Source organism: Symphodus melops (assembly GCF_947650265.1).
Source record: "Symphodus melops genome assembly, chromosome: 13".
NCBI classification, from domain to species: domain Eukaryota; kingdom Metazoa; phylum Chordata; class Actinopteri; order Labriformes; family Labridae; genus Symphodus; species Symphodus melops.
Window position 1 is genome coordinate 13,701,316 of NC_136703.1, and position 16,164 is coordinate 13,717,479.

Below are 16,164 nucleotides of genomic sequence, written 5' to 3' on the forward strand. Positions count from 1 at the left end.
ATATACCAGACAATATGTATGTCCCAAAGACTGCGAAGCAGCTAAATAACTTCTCTTTTATCTATCACCCTTCTTTACAGCACTTAACCACCTTGTTAGCCTCATGTGACATGCAAGTGGTCCTGTCTGTGCTGAACCTGCTCTATGTGTTCAGTAAACGTTCCAACTACATCACAAGACTAGGATCTGACAAAAGGACACCTCTACTGGCCCGTCTACAACACCTAGCTGAGGTCTAGTGAATACAATGGTTGTCCTATTGCTATCATTCCAGCTGTCCCTCAAGTGAAAGAGCTTTATTGTTATGTTGTTTTGTTCTCTTCTGTAGAGCTGGGGAGGAAAGGAGAATGGCTTTGGTTTGGCTGAGTGCTGCAGGGATCTACCTATGGGGGTAACAATTTTACTGAATGATATTCAATCATACTTTACTAGCTACCAACATTTGTCGTAATGACAGTACATTTAAACAGTACTTTGGGCTTTTTATGTCTTCAGAGAGAGAGAGAGAGAGAGAGAGGGTAATGGCAAACAGGAGAGGAGCCACAGGTTGGTTGTGAACTGGGTCACCTGCTTGAAGGAGTATAGCCTCTGTACATGGGGCGTACACACGAACCACTAGGCTACTGGTGATCACTAGTAGCAATATTTTGCTGCATAAAAGGGAACCAGGCCTAAATGGACTTAAAATACACTACAAACTAAATCAACAAGAGTAAAAACCATTTCACCTCCAAACTTGTCATATCTGTATAATTAATGTTTCATTTGACAGTTTCACACCCACTGCACTATTGTAGTTCTAAAAGCAGACGGCCCGAGTTTGAGTCTGACCTGTAGCTACTTTCTGGCATGCCATTCCCGACTGTCTCTTCGATTTCCCACTATCAAATGCCCTGTCTCTCCAAAAAAGCACTTGTAACACATTTGTATAGATGGTATCTATTTTTTTTAAATGATCTGTCCCTCCCATGTGGCCTTCTTTATTACATGAGCAGAAGTACCCTCCCAGTGCTACCACGCTGCACTTTGAGTTCTATGCAGAGCCAGGTCCTGAGGTCAAAGTAGAGAGGAAGGTACAGTCTAACATTTATTTTATAAAAATCATTCTGGTTTGAATACAATGTATAGTTGCGTCTATGGCTGTTTCTGAATTCTGTTTGGGTTTTTTTCCCCCTTCAGACAAGTAGTAACACACTACACTATATTCACATCGAGCAGCTTGACAAGGTACTGTCGATTTAGTGTTTTTTACTGTAGATATTTAATATTGATATCTCAGGGTTTTCAGCATACTCATGCTGTTCTTTGTCTGTCAGATTTCAGAGAGTCCATCTGAGATCATGGAGTCTCTTACAGTGATGTACAACATCCCTAAAGACAAGCAAACCCTGCTGTTCACACATATTCGACTGGCCCATGGTTTCTCAAACCACAAGAAGAGGTTGCAGGCTGTGCAGGCCCGACTACATGCAATTTCTATATTGGGTTAGTAGATGCTTCTTTTAATCAAAGATAAAATGTGACAGTTTTCAGATTATGTCTGACTTACTTTTTTGTTTGCAGTGTATTCAAATGCACTCCAAGAGTCAGCCAACAGTATTCTGTACAACGGCTTGATAGAGGAGCTGGTGGATGTATTACAGATCACAGACAAACAACTTGTGGTAAGAACGTTGTCACAACACTAAATGTACGTCCTTCAGAAGCATTATTTCCTCGTTAACATGCTTTTATTCGATTTTGTTCTTTAGGATATCAAGGCAGCCTCTCTGCGCACTTTAACTTCGATTGTCCATCTGGAGAGGACGCCTAAGCTTTCAAACATCATCGATTGCACCGGCACTGCCTCGTACCATGGCTTTTTGCCTGTGTTGGTCCGAAACTGTATTCAGGCAATGATTGGTGAGAATGGGTCCAAACATGGTTACTTGCTAACTTGAATAGAGGTTCTAAGAAGAAAAGGAAATTGCAGCCTTTCAACTTTTGAATTCCATTTTTCTAGATCCTCTGATGGAACCATACCCACACCAGTTTGCCACCGCACTCTTCTCATTCCTCTACCACTTGGCCAGCTACGATGCTGGAGGCGAAGCCCTAGTCTCCTGTGGTATGATGGAAGCCCTCCTGAAGGTATATCCCGACTCTTCTATAACAATGATGGATTACCAGTGATCTTTGTCTTTACTTTCAATACCTTTCCTTTTATAGGTAATTAAGTTTCTGGGTGATGAGCAGGACCAGATCACCTTTGTGACGCGAGCAGTGCGGGTTGTGGATCTCATCACCAACCTTGACATGGCTGCCTTTCAATCCCACAGCGGCCTTTCCATTTTCATCTGCAGGCTAGAGGTTAGTTATGCACTTCATATTTCCTGTTTTTGGCAAAGTAGCCTTCAGCTAAAAGTCAGACGCTGTTGCTCTCGACTCAGCCGTTCTTCTCTCTTTTCTGTTGTCAATTTCTTTGTATATGTAGCATGAGGTGGACCTGTCTAGGAAAGAGTGCCCTTTTGTCATTAAGCCAAAGATTCAGAGGCCCAGTGCAGCAGTGGAGTCAGAAGACATGGACACAGACATGGAGAGTAAGTCACCTAGAGCTTAGACTAATAAAAAGTATGAATCTAATCAAAGTAATATCAAAAAGTCGAGCCTTTTTATTTATTTTCATGTTTGACAGTATTACAGAGACCATTGATACTGTCTACTGGTTTATTGTCAATGTAATATCTCCCCACAGTGTCAGAAGTTGCCATGGAAAGCAGCCCTGGACCCTCAACATCTTCTGGCTCTAGATCAGAAGCGGAGCATCGAGGACAGAGCAGCACTGCTAACGCACCTCGCCCTGGTATGTACAGAAGACACGAAGTGAATGAACAAACTGTCAACATTTTACTCCATCATTGAACGGACTCTGTCTCCCTCTAGGTGTGCAGTGTATCCCCCAGCGGGCAGCTCTGTTAAAGTCAATGCTAAACTTCTTGAAGAAAGCCATCCAGGACCCTGCCTTTTCTGATGGTATCCGCCATGGTGAGTCGTTAACATTCTTAGCTGTTCTTAAGAAAAGCTTTGGATGCAGGATTATATACACACGATAAGAATATATATGCCAAATAGTCATTATTTGTTTTTTTCAAAATGAATACATATATTTATGCTAATGTTGTTAATTTGTGTATGTGCACCCTTCTCACTCTGCAGTAATGGACGGGTCCTTGCCTACCTCACTCAAGCACATCATTAGTAATGCAGAATACTATGGCCCTTCACTGTTTCTTTTAGGTGAGTTCAAAGTACTTCTTGAAGATCAAGTCTTTTACATTTTTTGATGTAATTGGAATTACTTGATGTTAGTTTTTGAACACTATAAACTCATTATTATATTTTGGTCTATTTTCTTGACGTAATATGGTATTGAATGTGTCGTCTTTGTTTTGTTTGTTCGTTTCTGATTTTTGTTTCTGTCCTCCCTGCCCATGTCTCTGCCTTTTGGGTTCTTAGCGACGGAGGTTGTGACAGTATTCGTGTTCCAGGAGCCATCCCTGCTCTCCTCCTTACAGGATAATGGTCTGACTGATGTCATGCTGCATGCCCTTCTAATCAAAGATGTGAGTGTCCAGCATAGCTATGGATTTGGTTTTTCTTTGCTTGTACTGTGACTCTGTTAAACTTGGCTCTTAAAGTCATGTCCAAACATAACTGGACTCGAGATAAATTGCTGTTTGTCTACAAAGCATGTATGAGTTGTCCAAGTTGTTATTACATAACTTTTATTTGAAGGTTAAAGAGCATTGTGTATGATTTTTAATATGTCAGTCAGTTTCTAAACATGGGCTAGATTTCGTTAGCATGGGCTGACTTAGAAAAAAAAATTCTACTTAACTTGTAGTTCTGGCTTAATTGCACTCCACCAATGGATTCTAGGTTACCTACTGACAACTGGCTGAGGACTGAAGCTGGAAATTAGCCACAAAGGCTAAAGCTGCTCCTTATACTGTAGAGTTAAGGCTGTCCACGAAACAAACTAAACGTCAACACTGTTTTTTTTCTTTTTGTTACTCTTGGAGTAACTTACAACATACCGTAAATTCCGTACTATTGAGCGCACCTGGATATAAGCCGCACCGGCTAAAAATAAGTAAATAAATGTATTTGTACATATATAAGCCGCACTTGATTATAAGCCGCAGGTGTCCACGCTATAACAAGAGCTATTTACACAGACGTAGGCTACCGGTAACATCCGCAAATACTGTAGCGTCCGTACGGACGTTAAAGGACGACGAGAGCGTTCAAATAATAACTTTTAATAACCCGATCACTGTCGGCCGTGACCACGCCGTTTACAGCAGAGAGCAACACATCACTTGCCGTAACAATCCAACTCTCTCCCCCAGCGTTCTCTCATACAGCCACTCAACACGTTCTCGCTGGTGCATTCACTGACTCTCCACATAATCGGAATTATGAACACATTATCAACTACTGACTTTACAACATGAAGCGTTACAATACGAAGCCTAGCCGACGGTGTCTGTAACACGGCTGATGAAAAAGATGACCGTAATATATTTCACAAGAAAAAGTCCATCCATTCACTGCCTCAGAATGACTTCATTACTCACTTCCTCAGTCTCTGTTGTCGCTGTCAGTGTCATCTTAACGTGCAGCAGCTCTGTTAGCTTCTTTGACAGCCAGGTCGATCGCCTTTAACTTGAAAGCTGCATCACATGTATTTCTCTGTGTGTTTTCCATCATGAGGGTGCGTGCATGAAGCGCAAAATGACTGATATTAAGATCCGACGTGACGAAGTCAAATGTTTTTGCGGCAGAAGCTCATTGTCCCCCATAAAAAATCCATGCATTAGCCGCACCGGAGTAGAAGTTGCAGTTCTCGAAGTGTGAGAAAAAAGTAGTGGCTTATAGTCCGGAATTTACGGTATACAATTTTTTCTTGTTTCCAGGTACCTGCAACCCGTGAGGTTTTGGGTTCCCTACCCAACGTGTTTAGTGCCCTGTGCTTGAATGCAAGAGGCCTGCACTCCTTTGTCCAGTGCCAGCCCTTCGAGCGCCTCTTCAAAGTGCTTTTGTCTCCTGACTACCTGCCTGCCATGCGACGGCGTCGCAGTTCTGACCCACTGGGTAAGTTGGACTGTATGTGCAGTGTAAGTAAGATCTTCCCCTGTGGGACCTTCTTAAGTAAATGACATTCTATATTTGATTTAAGGTGACACTGCTTCCAACCTAGGCAGTGCTGTTGATGAGCTCATGAGGCACCAGCCCACTTTGAAGACCGATGCTACTACTGCCATTATCAAGGTAGTCTACCTAGATTTTCAGGTAGTTGTTCTCTCGAACGTCTCCTCATGATTTGACAGGATAATTAAAGCTGTATTCTTATTATAGTTACTGGAGGAAATCTGCAACCTAGGTCGAGCCCCTGAGTACATCTGTCAGAAACCATCTATCCAGAAAGCAGATGGCACTGTGGCAGTGCCACCAGCACGCTCCAGCCACGCTGCTGAAGAAGCTTCCAGTGAAGACGAAGAGGAAGAAGAGGCCCTCCACACTTTCAGCCAGCAACAGGGGGAACCAGAGAGCAACAGACAGTCAGTTCCACTTGAACTGTATGACGCTGAGTTCATAACACAATAGAATAGGACAATAAGTCATCTTAGACATTTATTTTTCAAATCAACTAGAATTCAAATGTTTTGGCTTGTAGTTTTGATTTGACAATGTTTTGTTGTTGTTTTTGCAGGGTGGTGGGCACTGAGGAGCGAATTCCCATTCCTCTCATGGATTATATTCTGAATGTGGTGAGTAATAGTTTTGACAGTTTCAGAAGCGATTTGTCTTCATTGTAAAACACTTGAAGCTCAGAAGTGGTGATCACCTCTGTCCCAGTCCAAATGTTTCTTATCGATGCATATGTTTTCCAGATGAAGTTTGTGGAGTCTATACTGAGCAACAACACGACAGACGACCACTGTCAGGAGTTTGTCAACCAGAAAGGACTGCTGCCTTTGGTTTCTATTCTGGGCCTTCCTAACTTACCCATAGATTTTCCCACTTCTGCTGCCTGCCAAGCTGTGGCTGGTGTGTGCAAATCAATCCTGGTGAGCACAAAATAAATTCTTTTTTTAAAATCTTTTCATTCATCAAGAAGGGTTTACATCAAGAATGGTTACGTTAAACTGTCTTATTTAGCCTTTTCTGAATTGATATTAAAGTGCTTGTTTTTTTTAATTGTTCTCCTTTAGACTCTGTCACATGAGCCCAAGGTACTCCAGGAGGGCCTGTGCCAACTGGACAGTATCCTGACATCTCTTGAGCCACTTCATCGACCAATTGAGGTGCCTGGTGGGTCTGTGCTTCTGAGAGAGCTGGCTAACGCAGGACACGTCACCGATGCCACGTTGTCGGCCCGAGCCACACCACTGCTGCACGCTCTTACTGCAGCGCACGCCTACATCCTCATGTTTGTCCACACCTGCAGAGTAGGACAGGTAATTATGGATGTTGTTGCTTTAGAAATAGAATTGAGGTCCTCTCACATGAACATGATTTCAGACTGATCAGATTCAAGCAAGAGTTTTCTTTCTATGAATGTGTAGGAACAATACTTTATTCCTAATAATTAAAGTACTTGGACCTCATCATTGAAGTGAGTGTGTGGTGATGTAGACAAACAAAAGTTGTTTACTCAACAACAAAGGTCGCCGTCTAAATTTAGAATACTCAAAAACACAATTAAAAAGGTGGATCAGTGTTCAATAGCACATGACGGACATGGAGCTGTTAACTTGTAATATATAACTTTGCAAATGACATGAGTTATGGTCAGTGAATTACCAAGAATGTTTGTTTTAGTTGTGCAGGGATTTTGCAGGTTAGTGTCGCTCATCGCAGAATATTTGTGCGACTCTCTTTTCTCCACAGAGTGAGATCAGAGCCATCTCGGTCAACCAGTGGGGCTCCCAGTTGGGTTTGAGTGTTCTCAACAAGCTCAGTCAGCTGTATTGCTCACTGGTGTGGGAGAGCACTGTGCTGCTGTCTCTTTGCACGCCGAACAGGTAAATCGCTTATCCCTTATTGTCATTAGTTCAACTCTTTATACTTCTTTAACCCTCTTACTACTCTCATCTGCGCCCAACAGTCTGCCTTCAGGTTGTGAGTTTGGTCAGGCAGATATGCAGAAGCTGGTACCCAAAGAGGAGAAGCCATCAAGCAGCACTGCAGCAACAGCAGCATCCGGCTCCAGGAAAACTGGTAAGTTAATCTTTTTTTCTTTGCTTTTCGAAAATACACCTTGAACACCTTCCACTGAATCCAATTTCTTTTTCTTATATCCAGCAGAGTCCGAGGCAGTGTCTGTGGATTCCTCTGCTGGTGGTCTGTTGGAAGGCATGGGTCTCGATGGAGACACCTTGGCTCCCATGGAGACAGACGAACCCACCGCTACAGACCCTAAGGCAAAGTCCAAACTCACCCCAGCAATGGCAACCCGCATAAAACAGATAAAACCGCTTCTCTCTGGTAAGCTAATATCTATAAAAGTTGTAGGTTTAACATATTTTTAATATTTCGGTGAGTTCATTGAGAAATGCATAACTTTGCATTTCTTTTTAGCTTCGTCACGACTAGGTAGGGCTCTGGCTGAGCTCTTCGGCCTGCTGGTGAAGCTGTGTGTTGGCTCTCCAGTGCGCCAGCGCCGCTCACACCATGCCACTAGCACAGGCACTACTCCGACGCCCGCTGCTCGGGCCACTGCCTCGGCCCTCACAAAGCTCCTAACCAAAGGTCTGAGTTGGCAGCCCCCACCCTACACACCCACTCCTCGATTCAGGTGAGATTTTACCATCTTTAAAGTCACATGCTATTGTTAGTGTGTGCATTGCTCAACAGAGGGGATGTAGACTGGGGTATGAATTGCCCCTGGGGACAAATAAAGTTTTCTGAATTGAATTATTTTTCTGACAGGCTGACTTTCTTCATCTGCTCTGTGGGCTTCACATCTCCCATGCTGTTTGATGAGAGGAAGTACCCGTACCACCTCATGCTGCAAAAGTTTTTCTGCTCTGGAGGGCATGATGCCTTATTCGAGTGAGTTTCACCCTGGGCAGTTAGACTTCCGGAGCGAGAGCAGTCTTTGAACTTGAATCTTTATCCATGAGTTGTTAATGGATGTGTTAAAAAGGAGGTGTATTACTTGTTTGTTTTTGTGTAGGACATTTAACTGGGCCCTGTCAATGGGTGGGAAGGTACCTGTGTCTGAGGGTCTGGAGCACACAGATTTACCAGACGGGACAGGGGAATTCCTGGATGCATGGCTAATGCTGGTAGAGAAGATGGTTAACCCAAGCACCGTGCTGGACTCCCCCCACTCACTGCCAGCTAAAATGCCTGGAGTCACCCCCACCATGCCTCAGTTCAGCGCTCTACGGTTCCTCATAGTCACTCAGAAGGTCAGTTTGTGACTCAGTCACTCAATCATGGAATTAAAATTAGTCAAAGAGTGCCTTCATAAACTTTTGGGTTTTAGAATTGGGAAATGACTTACAGGTATACATAGAAGTGGGGAAAGTGATGGGACACAATGACAAAATGTCCTGCTCTCTTTAAAAAGATGTCTTATTGTGATCAAAAACAGTTTGGGGAAACCTTTAATGACCTCTTAAGATTCTAAAATACCACAAGTCCCGAATATTAATAAAAGCGGTAGTCTGTTAATTTGGACTGCTTGTGAACCCGGCCCACTTGTTTAAAATAATTGGAACTGTCAAGCTTTAAGGTTTTTGCCTTTTTTTCTGACAAAGACAATAGCTTGAAGGTTTTGTTATAAACGCATGTTTGTGGTTCTGTACTTTAACACACTCACTTTTTTAACCAGGCTGCATTCAGCTGCATCCGCAGCTTGTGGAATAGGAAGCCTCTGAAGGTGTACGGAGGTAGGATGGCTGAATCCATGCTGGCCATTCTCTGCCACATCCTGAGAGGGGAGCCTGTAATACAGGAGCGCTTGGCTAAGGAGAGAGAGGGCACAGTGCGTCCAGAAGAAGAGCCGGCCCCCACTGGTTCTTTGGGACCCAGTGTGGCCCCTGGAGCATCAACGACAACTGGAGAGGCACCAACCGCAACTGGAACAACATCTGGTGGCCCAGCAGGTGGAACAGCTGAAGAGTCAACCAACTCTACCCCCCGCCGTGAGCCCCAGGTTAACCAGGCCCAGCTAACACAGGTATGTGTTGGAGCTGTTTGACAGTGTGGCCCCTTTCAACAAGTTTACTTTTTTCACTCTTAAGAAAAATTATTTGTTTTTTTTAATTGATTTGTTCATGGGTTAAGGGTTCTCTGCTTCTAAGGTGTTGTTTTTCCAGCAGACCCAAAAGTATTTACACTTTTACAATAACTGTAATACGTTTTCACAGCAACAATTTACTGTTTATTTATCTACAGAGCATCCAAAGTATTCACAGCTCTTCACTTTTTCCACGTTTTGTTGTTATAGCATTATTCCAAAATGTATTTAAAAAGAAATTCCCTCAACATTCTACACACAATACCCCATACTGACAATGTGAAAAAGGTTTGTTTGGCATTTTTGCTACTTTATAAAATAAAATAATCGTATGTATATAAGTAGGGATGTAACAATTTACGTGATTCACGATACCGCGTTCACAGTATGATTTTTATTTTGAGAGAATTGTGAGGTGATTTGACCTTCCCATTGTGGTGTCTATTAAATGCTGCATCATGTTGGTTGTGTTATTTGTAAAGTTTATGTCTCGTCTGTTATCTTCTGAACTTTCATTTTCTGTCTTAAGAAGCAAAAATGTTTTGACTGCCATGATAACACCTGCTGACACTTTTTGGATCCTTGACACCTTTAAATCTTTTCTCAATACTTTGTTGGTGCTCCTTTGACACCCCTTGGTTATCTTGGCTGTGTGCTTCGGGTCCTTGTCCTGTTCAAAGATGAACCTTCGCCCAGTCTGAGGTCCAGAGCGCTCTGGAGCAGGTTATACTTTCTTGTAGTCTGAGAGTCTTTCAGATTCCTTTTGGCAAACTTTAGGTGGGCTGTCTCGTGCCTTTTACTGAGGAGAGACTTCTGTGTGGCCACTCTACCATACAGGCCTGATTGGTGGAGTGCTGCAGAGAAGGTTATCATTGTGGAAGGCTCTCCTCTCTCCACAGAGAAATGCTGGAGCTCTGTCAGTGACCATCGGGTTCTTGATCTCAGTTCTAGGAAGAGTCCTGGTGGTTCCAAACTTCTTCCATTTACAGATGATGGAGGCCACAGTGCTCATTGGGAACGTCACTGCTGCAGAAATGTTTCTGTACCCTTCCCCAGATCTGTGCCTCGATACAATCCCTTCTCAGAGGTCTACAGACAGTCCAGTCCAGTTAAATGGACTTCATGGCTCCAATCAACTGAACTTATCACAAATGGATTCCTATCAAGTGATTGGCTGTGAATACTTAAGTACACGCAACAAACTTTTTCACTTTGTCTTTATGGGGTACTGTGTATAGAATTTTGAGGAAAAAACTCATTGAATCCATTTTGGAATAAAGGTATAACGTAACAAAATGTGGAAAAAGTGAAGCGCTGTGAACACATTCCGGATGCACTGCAGGCGTCTATCTAAGCAAGCAAAAGGGTTCTATTTGTCTTTGTTCCTTTCCCATATTCTGCATGCACTGAATGCTGGGCCACCGTTTGTTTTATAACAGGAAAGAGACAGAGGGAGAGAGAGGCATGAACAGGTCCGCCAGCAACATCTCCAGCAGGTATTAAGAGGCATCAGGGAAAAGTGAAGTTTGAGAGAGAGAGAGAGGGATTGTGAGAGGTTGGAGAATTTGGATTGATCAAACAGTACAGGGGAGACCAGGCTGTTGGTAATGTTAGCTTTTTTAGATATTCAGGGTTGTGTAATGAAGAACAAGGGTTTGATTGTGTCTATGTATGAGGGATTGGGGAGGTCTATGCATTAATTGGAAAAGGAGACGAGAACAGAGATAAGCAAAAGTCTTATTTTCTTGTAGTCAAAAAGTTTTTTGACTTTCCTTCACCATTCATGACATCTTTAATTTGTCATCTTCCTCATCATTACCTCTTTCATTTGATTTGCCTTTTTTTTTTTCCCGCAAAAAATACTGTGGTAACATTTGTACAAATTAACTTTTTTATGTTGTGTTTAAGCTGATGGATATGGGCTTCTCGAGGGAGCATGCTATGGAGGCCCTACTGAACACCAGCACCATGGAGCAGGCCACCGAGTACCTCCTTACACACCCACCACCTCTTCTTGGCGGAGCAGTAAGGGTAAGGATTCATAGACAGAGAATTATTCATTTCCTTTTTTTCTGTAACTGTCTGTAGTCAATTTAAGGCATCTGACATTGTCTAAAATGTTTCGTTCAGGACTTGACTATGTCTGAAGAGGATCAGATGATGAGGGCCATCGCCATGTCACTTGGGCAAGAGGTCAGCATGGAGCAGCGCTCCGACTCACCTGAGGTGTGTCATTCAAACTGCTTAATTTGGAGTCAAGTTTATTTATAGAGCACATAGTCAATGTGCTTAAAAAGGTAAAAAATAAACAAAATACTATATATTCATTAAAAAAACAAGAACAACAATCAAGTAGCAAAAAGAAGCCAATGGTGAAGTGCAAAATCCTTCGCTTGAGGCTGGCTCCAACACCAGCAGTCACATACACACAACAGGGAAAACAGCTGTTTTTACAGTATCAATTCATAGATTCACATCCTGGTACAAAACATAAGATCTGATTAGTTATTGTCATCACTGTACAAGGGGTGATTAAAAAAAATAAAATAAAAAAGGGCTCCGTTTTGAATTTGAAAACATGCGTAGCTGACATGATTGAAAGGTGGGAGCGATGTAACATGTCGTTGAAACCTGTCTCAGCTCCATCTCTGAGCTTGTCGGTAGGTTGACTGAAAGCTAGGATGAGACAGGGTTTCCAGCATGGTGGTGTGCGCCGCTGACTCTCCAGAACCCCCTGCAGATGGCTGACGTGACTCAGGCTTTGTCCATTAATATTTACAGTCTATGAGAACAGTTTAGCTGTGCAGCTTTTAAGATTATCTGCATGTCTGCTTCAGGAAGCAGCACGACGACGCGAGGAAGAGGATAGGAGAGCCAGGGAGCGGGCAGAGGAGGAGGAGGCCCGCTGCTTGGAGCGCTTCATGGAGGCGGAGCCTCTAGATCCTAAGGAGCTGCATACCTTCACTGACTCCATGCTGCCTGGCTGCTTCCACCTTCTGGATGAGCTGCCTGACACGGTGTACAGACTCTGTGACCTTCTTATGACTGCCATTAAGAGGAGTGGCCCAGAGTACAGAGATGAACTCCTTGGCCAGGTTGTCCACCAGGTCAGTGAAGACGAGTTAGTTGCTTGCTTGCTGATAGTTACACTTGTCACGCCGAGCTTATCTTTAATGCAAATATGGCTTTGTATGCTTTTTTGTAATTTGTCAATAATTGCATTAGAACATTAGAACCTTTCAAACCTGTGAACTTGTAATCATAAAAAGACAAATAGGAGCACAGGTTTATACAAGTCTGACTGTGTCCATCTTACGTGTAGGTGTGGGACGCAGCAGACGTGCTAATCAGGGCAGCTGAGCCCCTAACCACCAGTGACACAAAGACGGTTTCTGAGTGGACCAGACAGATGGCCACTCTGCCCCAGGCCTCTAAACTGGCAACACGAATTCTGCTGCTTACTTTGCTCTTTGAGGTACCAAAAACACACCAATCAAAAGTTTTATAAATAGGGTGTCCATTTTTGCCCATGTTAATTTTTCACATTGTTTGTTTTTCCTTCTCCAAGGAACTGAAGCTGTTTGGTGCGAGAGTGGTGCAAAACAGTGGCATTCTCGAACTGCTCATTAAGCTGCTCGAAGTTGTGCAACCCTGTTTGCAGGCTGCTAAAGAACAGAAAGACATCCAAACACCAAAGTAAGTTTTGCCGAGCCTTACCAAAGTGTCTCATTTTCCATTTGTCAATTTCTTAATCTAAAAGGATTTTTTAAGGATTTTTTTAGAGAAATATGCCTTACTTTTTTTCTGCAGATGGATCACACCTGTGCTGTTGATCATTGACTTCTATGAGAAGATGGCAGTTTCCTCAAAGCGCAGGGAACAAATGAATAAGGTATTAAAACACATCCACTTTTAAAGTTTAGTGTTCTCGCAGGAAACAAGGTCGTAGTTTTCTTTATTAAACACAATCAGTAGAAAAGAAGAAAGTAAAAACTGTATTTACACAATTAGGCCTAAGATAAATGCAAAGAAGACGAGCACAATATACGAATAATAACGCAAGCAGTTAGATAAATCTGAACTCCCTTTTTATTTAGAAAGTGCTTTTGTCTCCCTGATACCTCATTGACACATCAATATAAAATATAATTTAAGTCACGATCATGTGTGACCTGGGTTCGAGTTGTTAAGGTGGCCGTCCTAACTATTTCAAGAATCAAGTAACACAATTTCACTTGTACACCAATTGAAATGCACAGGTATAGACACTCATTTTCTGTGGGTCGTTGACAGATGCGTAGGAAGAATACAAAAAAAAGTACAGACCTCCCTCACGTCACTTGAACTGTCACCATGGTATATTCTTCCAGCCTGCGCTGCACACACATAACTTAACACGTGACTTTGTTAGTATAGCTATTCAACCTGCGCATGCGCGATATGGTATCATTCAGTGCTTAAAGCACCACCACTGGCGGTCAGTAAGGATGAAATAGAGAGATGCATGTGTCAGCTACTTGGTTTCCAGAAGAGTGAACAAATGTTATAATAAATGAAGTGCAATAAACTTGACGGTGATATTTATGTGAAGATGTTTTATCAAGTTTTAGAATAGCTGTGTGTTGTGTAAGGTGTTGTTTTGACATCCGTTATTCATATATATATTTTTTAATCAATGAATTTTCGATCTATTTTTAGTATCTGCAGCCCAACGGGAATAACTGGCGGTGGTTTGACGATCGTTCAGGCCGTTGGTGCAGTTACAGCGCGTCAAACAACAGTACCATTGACTCGGCGTGGAGGGCTGGGGAGAGCAGTGTCCGCTTCACAGCTGGACGTAGGAGATACACTGTGCAGTTCAACACCATGGTGCAGGTACACTGAACCATCTCACCCCTCTTCCATAGAATAACCCAAAACTACATTCATTCAGTCTTTAATTTTATGGTTTGTTGTGGAAGTCGACTTTACCGCTTTATTTGACTTCAAACCAATTTTTTGGGACAGGTAAATGAAGAGACTGGAAACAGGAGGCCCGTGATGTTGACTGTCCAGAGAGTACCTCGCTTGCCAAAGCCTGCCAAGGCTGGTAGCATCACAGACACCGAGCGAGAAGAGGGAGACAGGAGCAAAGGGGACAAAACTCATACTGACTTGGACTCGGTGGCTGCCGTCGAGATGAGTGCTCCTAAAGAGGATTCCAGCCAGCTGAAGGAGACCCCGTCAGGCCCCTCGTCTTGTCTGGATTCAGACTGCGCAGATATTGTTGTCGAGGGCCTGACTGAGGACATGACCACTGTTCTTATTCGTGCCTGTGTCAGCATGATTAGTGTTCCTGTTGACCCAGACACCCTCCATGCTACGCTGCGTCTCTGTTTACGCCTAACAAGGAACCACCACTACGCTATGATGTTTGCGGAGTTGAAGAGCACACGGATGATTCTGGGGCTGACCCAGAGCTCTGGCTTTAATGGCTTCACCCCACTGGTCACGCTGCTGTTCAGACACATCATAGAAGATCCAGCGACACTGAGACACACCATGGAGAAGGTCAGTGTCTATTCCACTCATGTTTTAAATGGAGCTTAAAGTATGTGAATGCACTTTATGAACAACAAAAAAAGTTCTTTTGATTCATTAAAAAACTTACCAAACAATCTGTTGTCAAAGGTGGTGAGGTCCGCAGTGACTAGTGGAGCAGGAAGTACCACCTCAGGAGTGGTGTCAGGCAGCCTTGGTTCCAGAGAAATCAATTACATCCTTCGTGTCCTGGGCCCTGCAGCTTGCCGTAACCCTGAATGCTTTGCTGAAACAGCAAGCAATTGTGTCCGCATTGCTCTGCCTGCACCTCGGGGAGCCGGCACAGGTGAGTGTGCAAGCTCCTTTCGGGGAGATTTGCCGAGATAGTCATTAAAATGAAGGAGCGTTATAGTTGTCTTCATATTTTTAACGTGTCATTTTTTCTTTAAAGCCTCTGATGATGAGTTTGAGAACCTTCGGATCAAAGGACCAAATGCCGTGCAGCTAGTGAAGACCACCCCTCTAAAACTGTCCCCCTTACCAACCATCCCTGATACCATCAAAGAAGTTATCTACGACATGCTCAATGCTCTGGCTGCCTACCATGCTCCTGAAGAACGTAAGACGTGTTAAGAAGCTCCAGACAGCTTTTTCAAGGCTGTGTATGTCACTTATTTGACATAGCTTTTGTACCATTCGTGTGTGTGTGTGTTACAGCTGAGCGCCAAGAAGAGCGTGCAGCAGCTGTGCCTGGTGGTCAAGACCTTTGCCAGATACTGCAGGATGTTGGCGACGACGTTTACCAGCAGTACAGACTAACCCGACAGGGCAGTGACTTTGACTCGCAGTCTGCATTCCATATCAATGTGAGTTGACAGCGTCGCTATATTCAAATATGTCATGTGTCCTGTCTGCAGCGAGGAATAACCCTGCGTTTCTTCTCCTCAGTCTCAAGTGTTTGCTGCTGATGGAGCCGTGGCTGAGTCATCCCAGTCTGGCACTCCACAAGGAGAAGGTGGGACTGTCAAGACTGATCGTTGTCATTGTTTCAGGTTTGTTTTTTTTTAACACATGGCTGTAAATGGAGTTGTGTAACACCACATTCTCTTTATTTCCTCAGCCTCCACACCAGAGGAGATGCGGGAGGAAAAGAAAGAACAGGAGGGAGAGAAGAGTACCAGCTCAGAGGAGAGCAAAGCATCTAAGGTGAAGGCAAGCAAGCCTTTAATGCCTACTTCCACCATCCTGAGACTGCTGGCTGAACTAGTGCGCTCCTACGTTGGTATTGCCACACTAATTGCCTCCTACTGCTATACCGCCGGACAGTCAGAGCTTATTAAAGAGGTTAG

General features: G+C 43.5%; 1 protein-coding gene across 13 annotated transcripts in view; it reads left to right on the plus strand.

The window, feature by feature from the left end:
• huwe1 (HECT, UBA and WWE domain containing E3 ubiquitin protein ligase 1) overlaps positions 1-16,164 on the plus strand; it is a 38,809-nt gene that overhangs the window by 6,973 nt on the left and 15,672 nt on the right. For 8 of the 13 annotated variants that reach the window (XM_079360588.1, XM_079360577.1, XM_079360585.1 and 5 more), the window contains 41 exons: positions 81-233; positions 329-391; positions 996-1,073; positions 1,180-1,227; positions 1,317-1,485; positions 1,564-1,664; positions 1,752-1,902; positions 2,003-2,130; positions 2,209-2,349; positions 2,474-2,579; positions 2,735-2,842; positions 2,923-3,024; positions 3,196-3,276; positions 3,496-3,602; positions 4,959-5,136; positions 5,222-5,313; positions 5,401-5,621; positions 5,756-5,813; positions 5,937-6,113; positions 6,258-6,503; positions 6,937-7,070; positions 7,154-7,266; positions 7,351-7,533; positions 7,627-7,843; positions 7,978-8,100; positions 8,225-8,462; positions 8,888-9,235; positions 10,735-10,791; positions 11,204-11,326; positions 11,426-11,521; positions 12,133-12,402; positions 12,618-12,770; positions 12,864-12,991; positions 13,106-13,187; positions 13,994-14,170; positions 14,303-14,845; positions 14,966-15,161; positions 15,267-15,434; positions 15,533-15,681; positions 15,764-15,830; positions 15,936-16,159. In XM_079360588.1, the coding sequence (XP_079216714.1) occupies positions 81-233; positions 329-391; positions 996-1,073; positions 1,180-1,227; positions 1,317-1,485; positions 1,564-1,664; positions 1,752-1,902; positions 2,003-2,130; positions 2,209-2,349; positions 2,474-2,579; positions 2,735-2,842; positions 2,923-3,024; positions 3,196-3,276; positions 3,496-3,602; positions 4,959-5,136; positions 5,222-5,313; positions 5,401-5,621; positions 5,756-5,813; positions 5,937-6,113; positions 6,258-6,503; positions 6,937-7,070; positions 7,154-7,266; positions 7,351-7,533; positions 7,627-7,843; positions 7,978-8,100; positions 8,225-8,462; positions 8,888-9,235; positions 10,735-10,791; positions 11,204-11,326; positions 11,426-11,521; positions 12,133-12,402; positions 12,618-12,770; positions 12,864-12,991; positions 13,106-13,187; positions 13,994-14,170; positions 14,303-14,845; positions 14,966-15,161; positions 15,267-15,434; positions 15,533-15,681; positions 15,764-15,830; positions 15,936-16,159 (6,297 nt within the window). The remainder of the gene's footprint in view (positions 1-80; positions 234-328; positions 392-995; positions 1,074-1,179; positions 1,228-1,316; positions 1,486-1,563; positions 1,665-1,751; positions 1,903-2,002; positions 2,131-2,208; positions 2,350-2,473; positions 2,580-2,734; positions 2,843-2,922; positions 3,025-3,195; positions 3,277-3,495; positions 3,603-4,958; positions 5,137-5,221; positions 5,314-5,400; positions 5,622-5,755; positions 5,814-5,936; positions 6,114-6,257; positions 6,504-6,936; positions 7,071-7,153; positions 7,267-7,350; positions 7,534-7,626; positions 7,844-7,977; positions 8,101-8,224; positions 8,463-8,887; positions 9,236-10,734; positions 10,792-11,203; positions 11,327-11,425; positions 11,522-12,132; positions 12,403-12,617; positions 12,771-12,863; positions 12,992-13,105; positions 13,188-13,993; positions 14,171-14,302; positions 14,846-14,965; positions 15,162-15,266; positions 15,435-15,532; positions 15,682-15,763; positions 15,831-15,935; positions 16,160-16,164) is intronic. The other 5 variants (XM_079360584.1, XM_079360587.1, XM_079360578.1 and 2 more) reach the window with 5 other exon arrangements.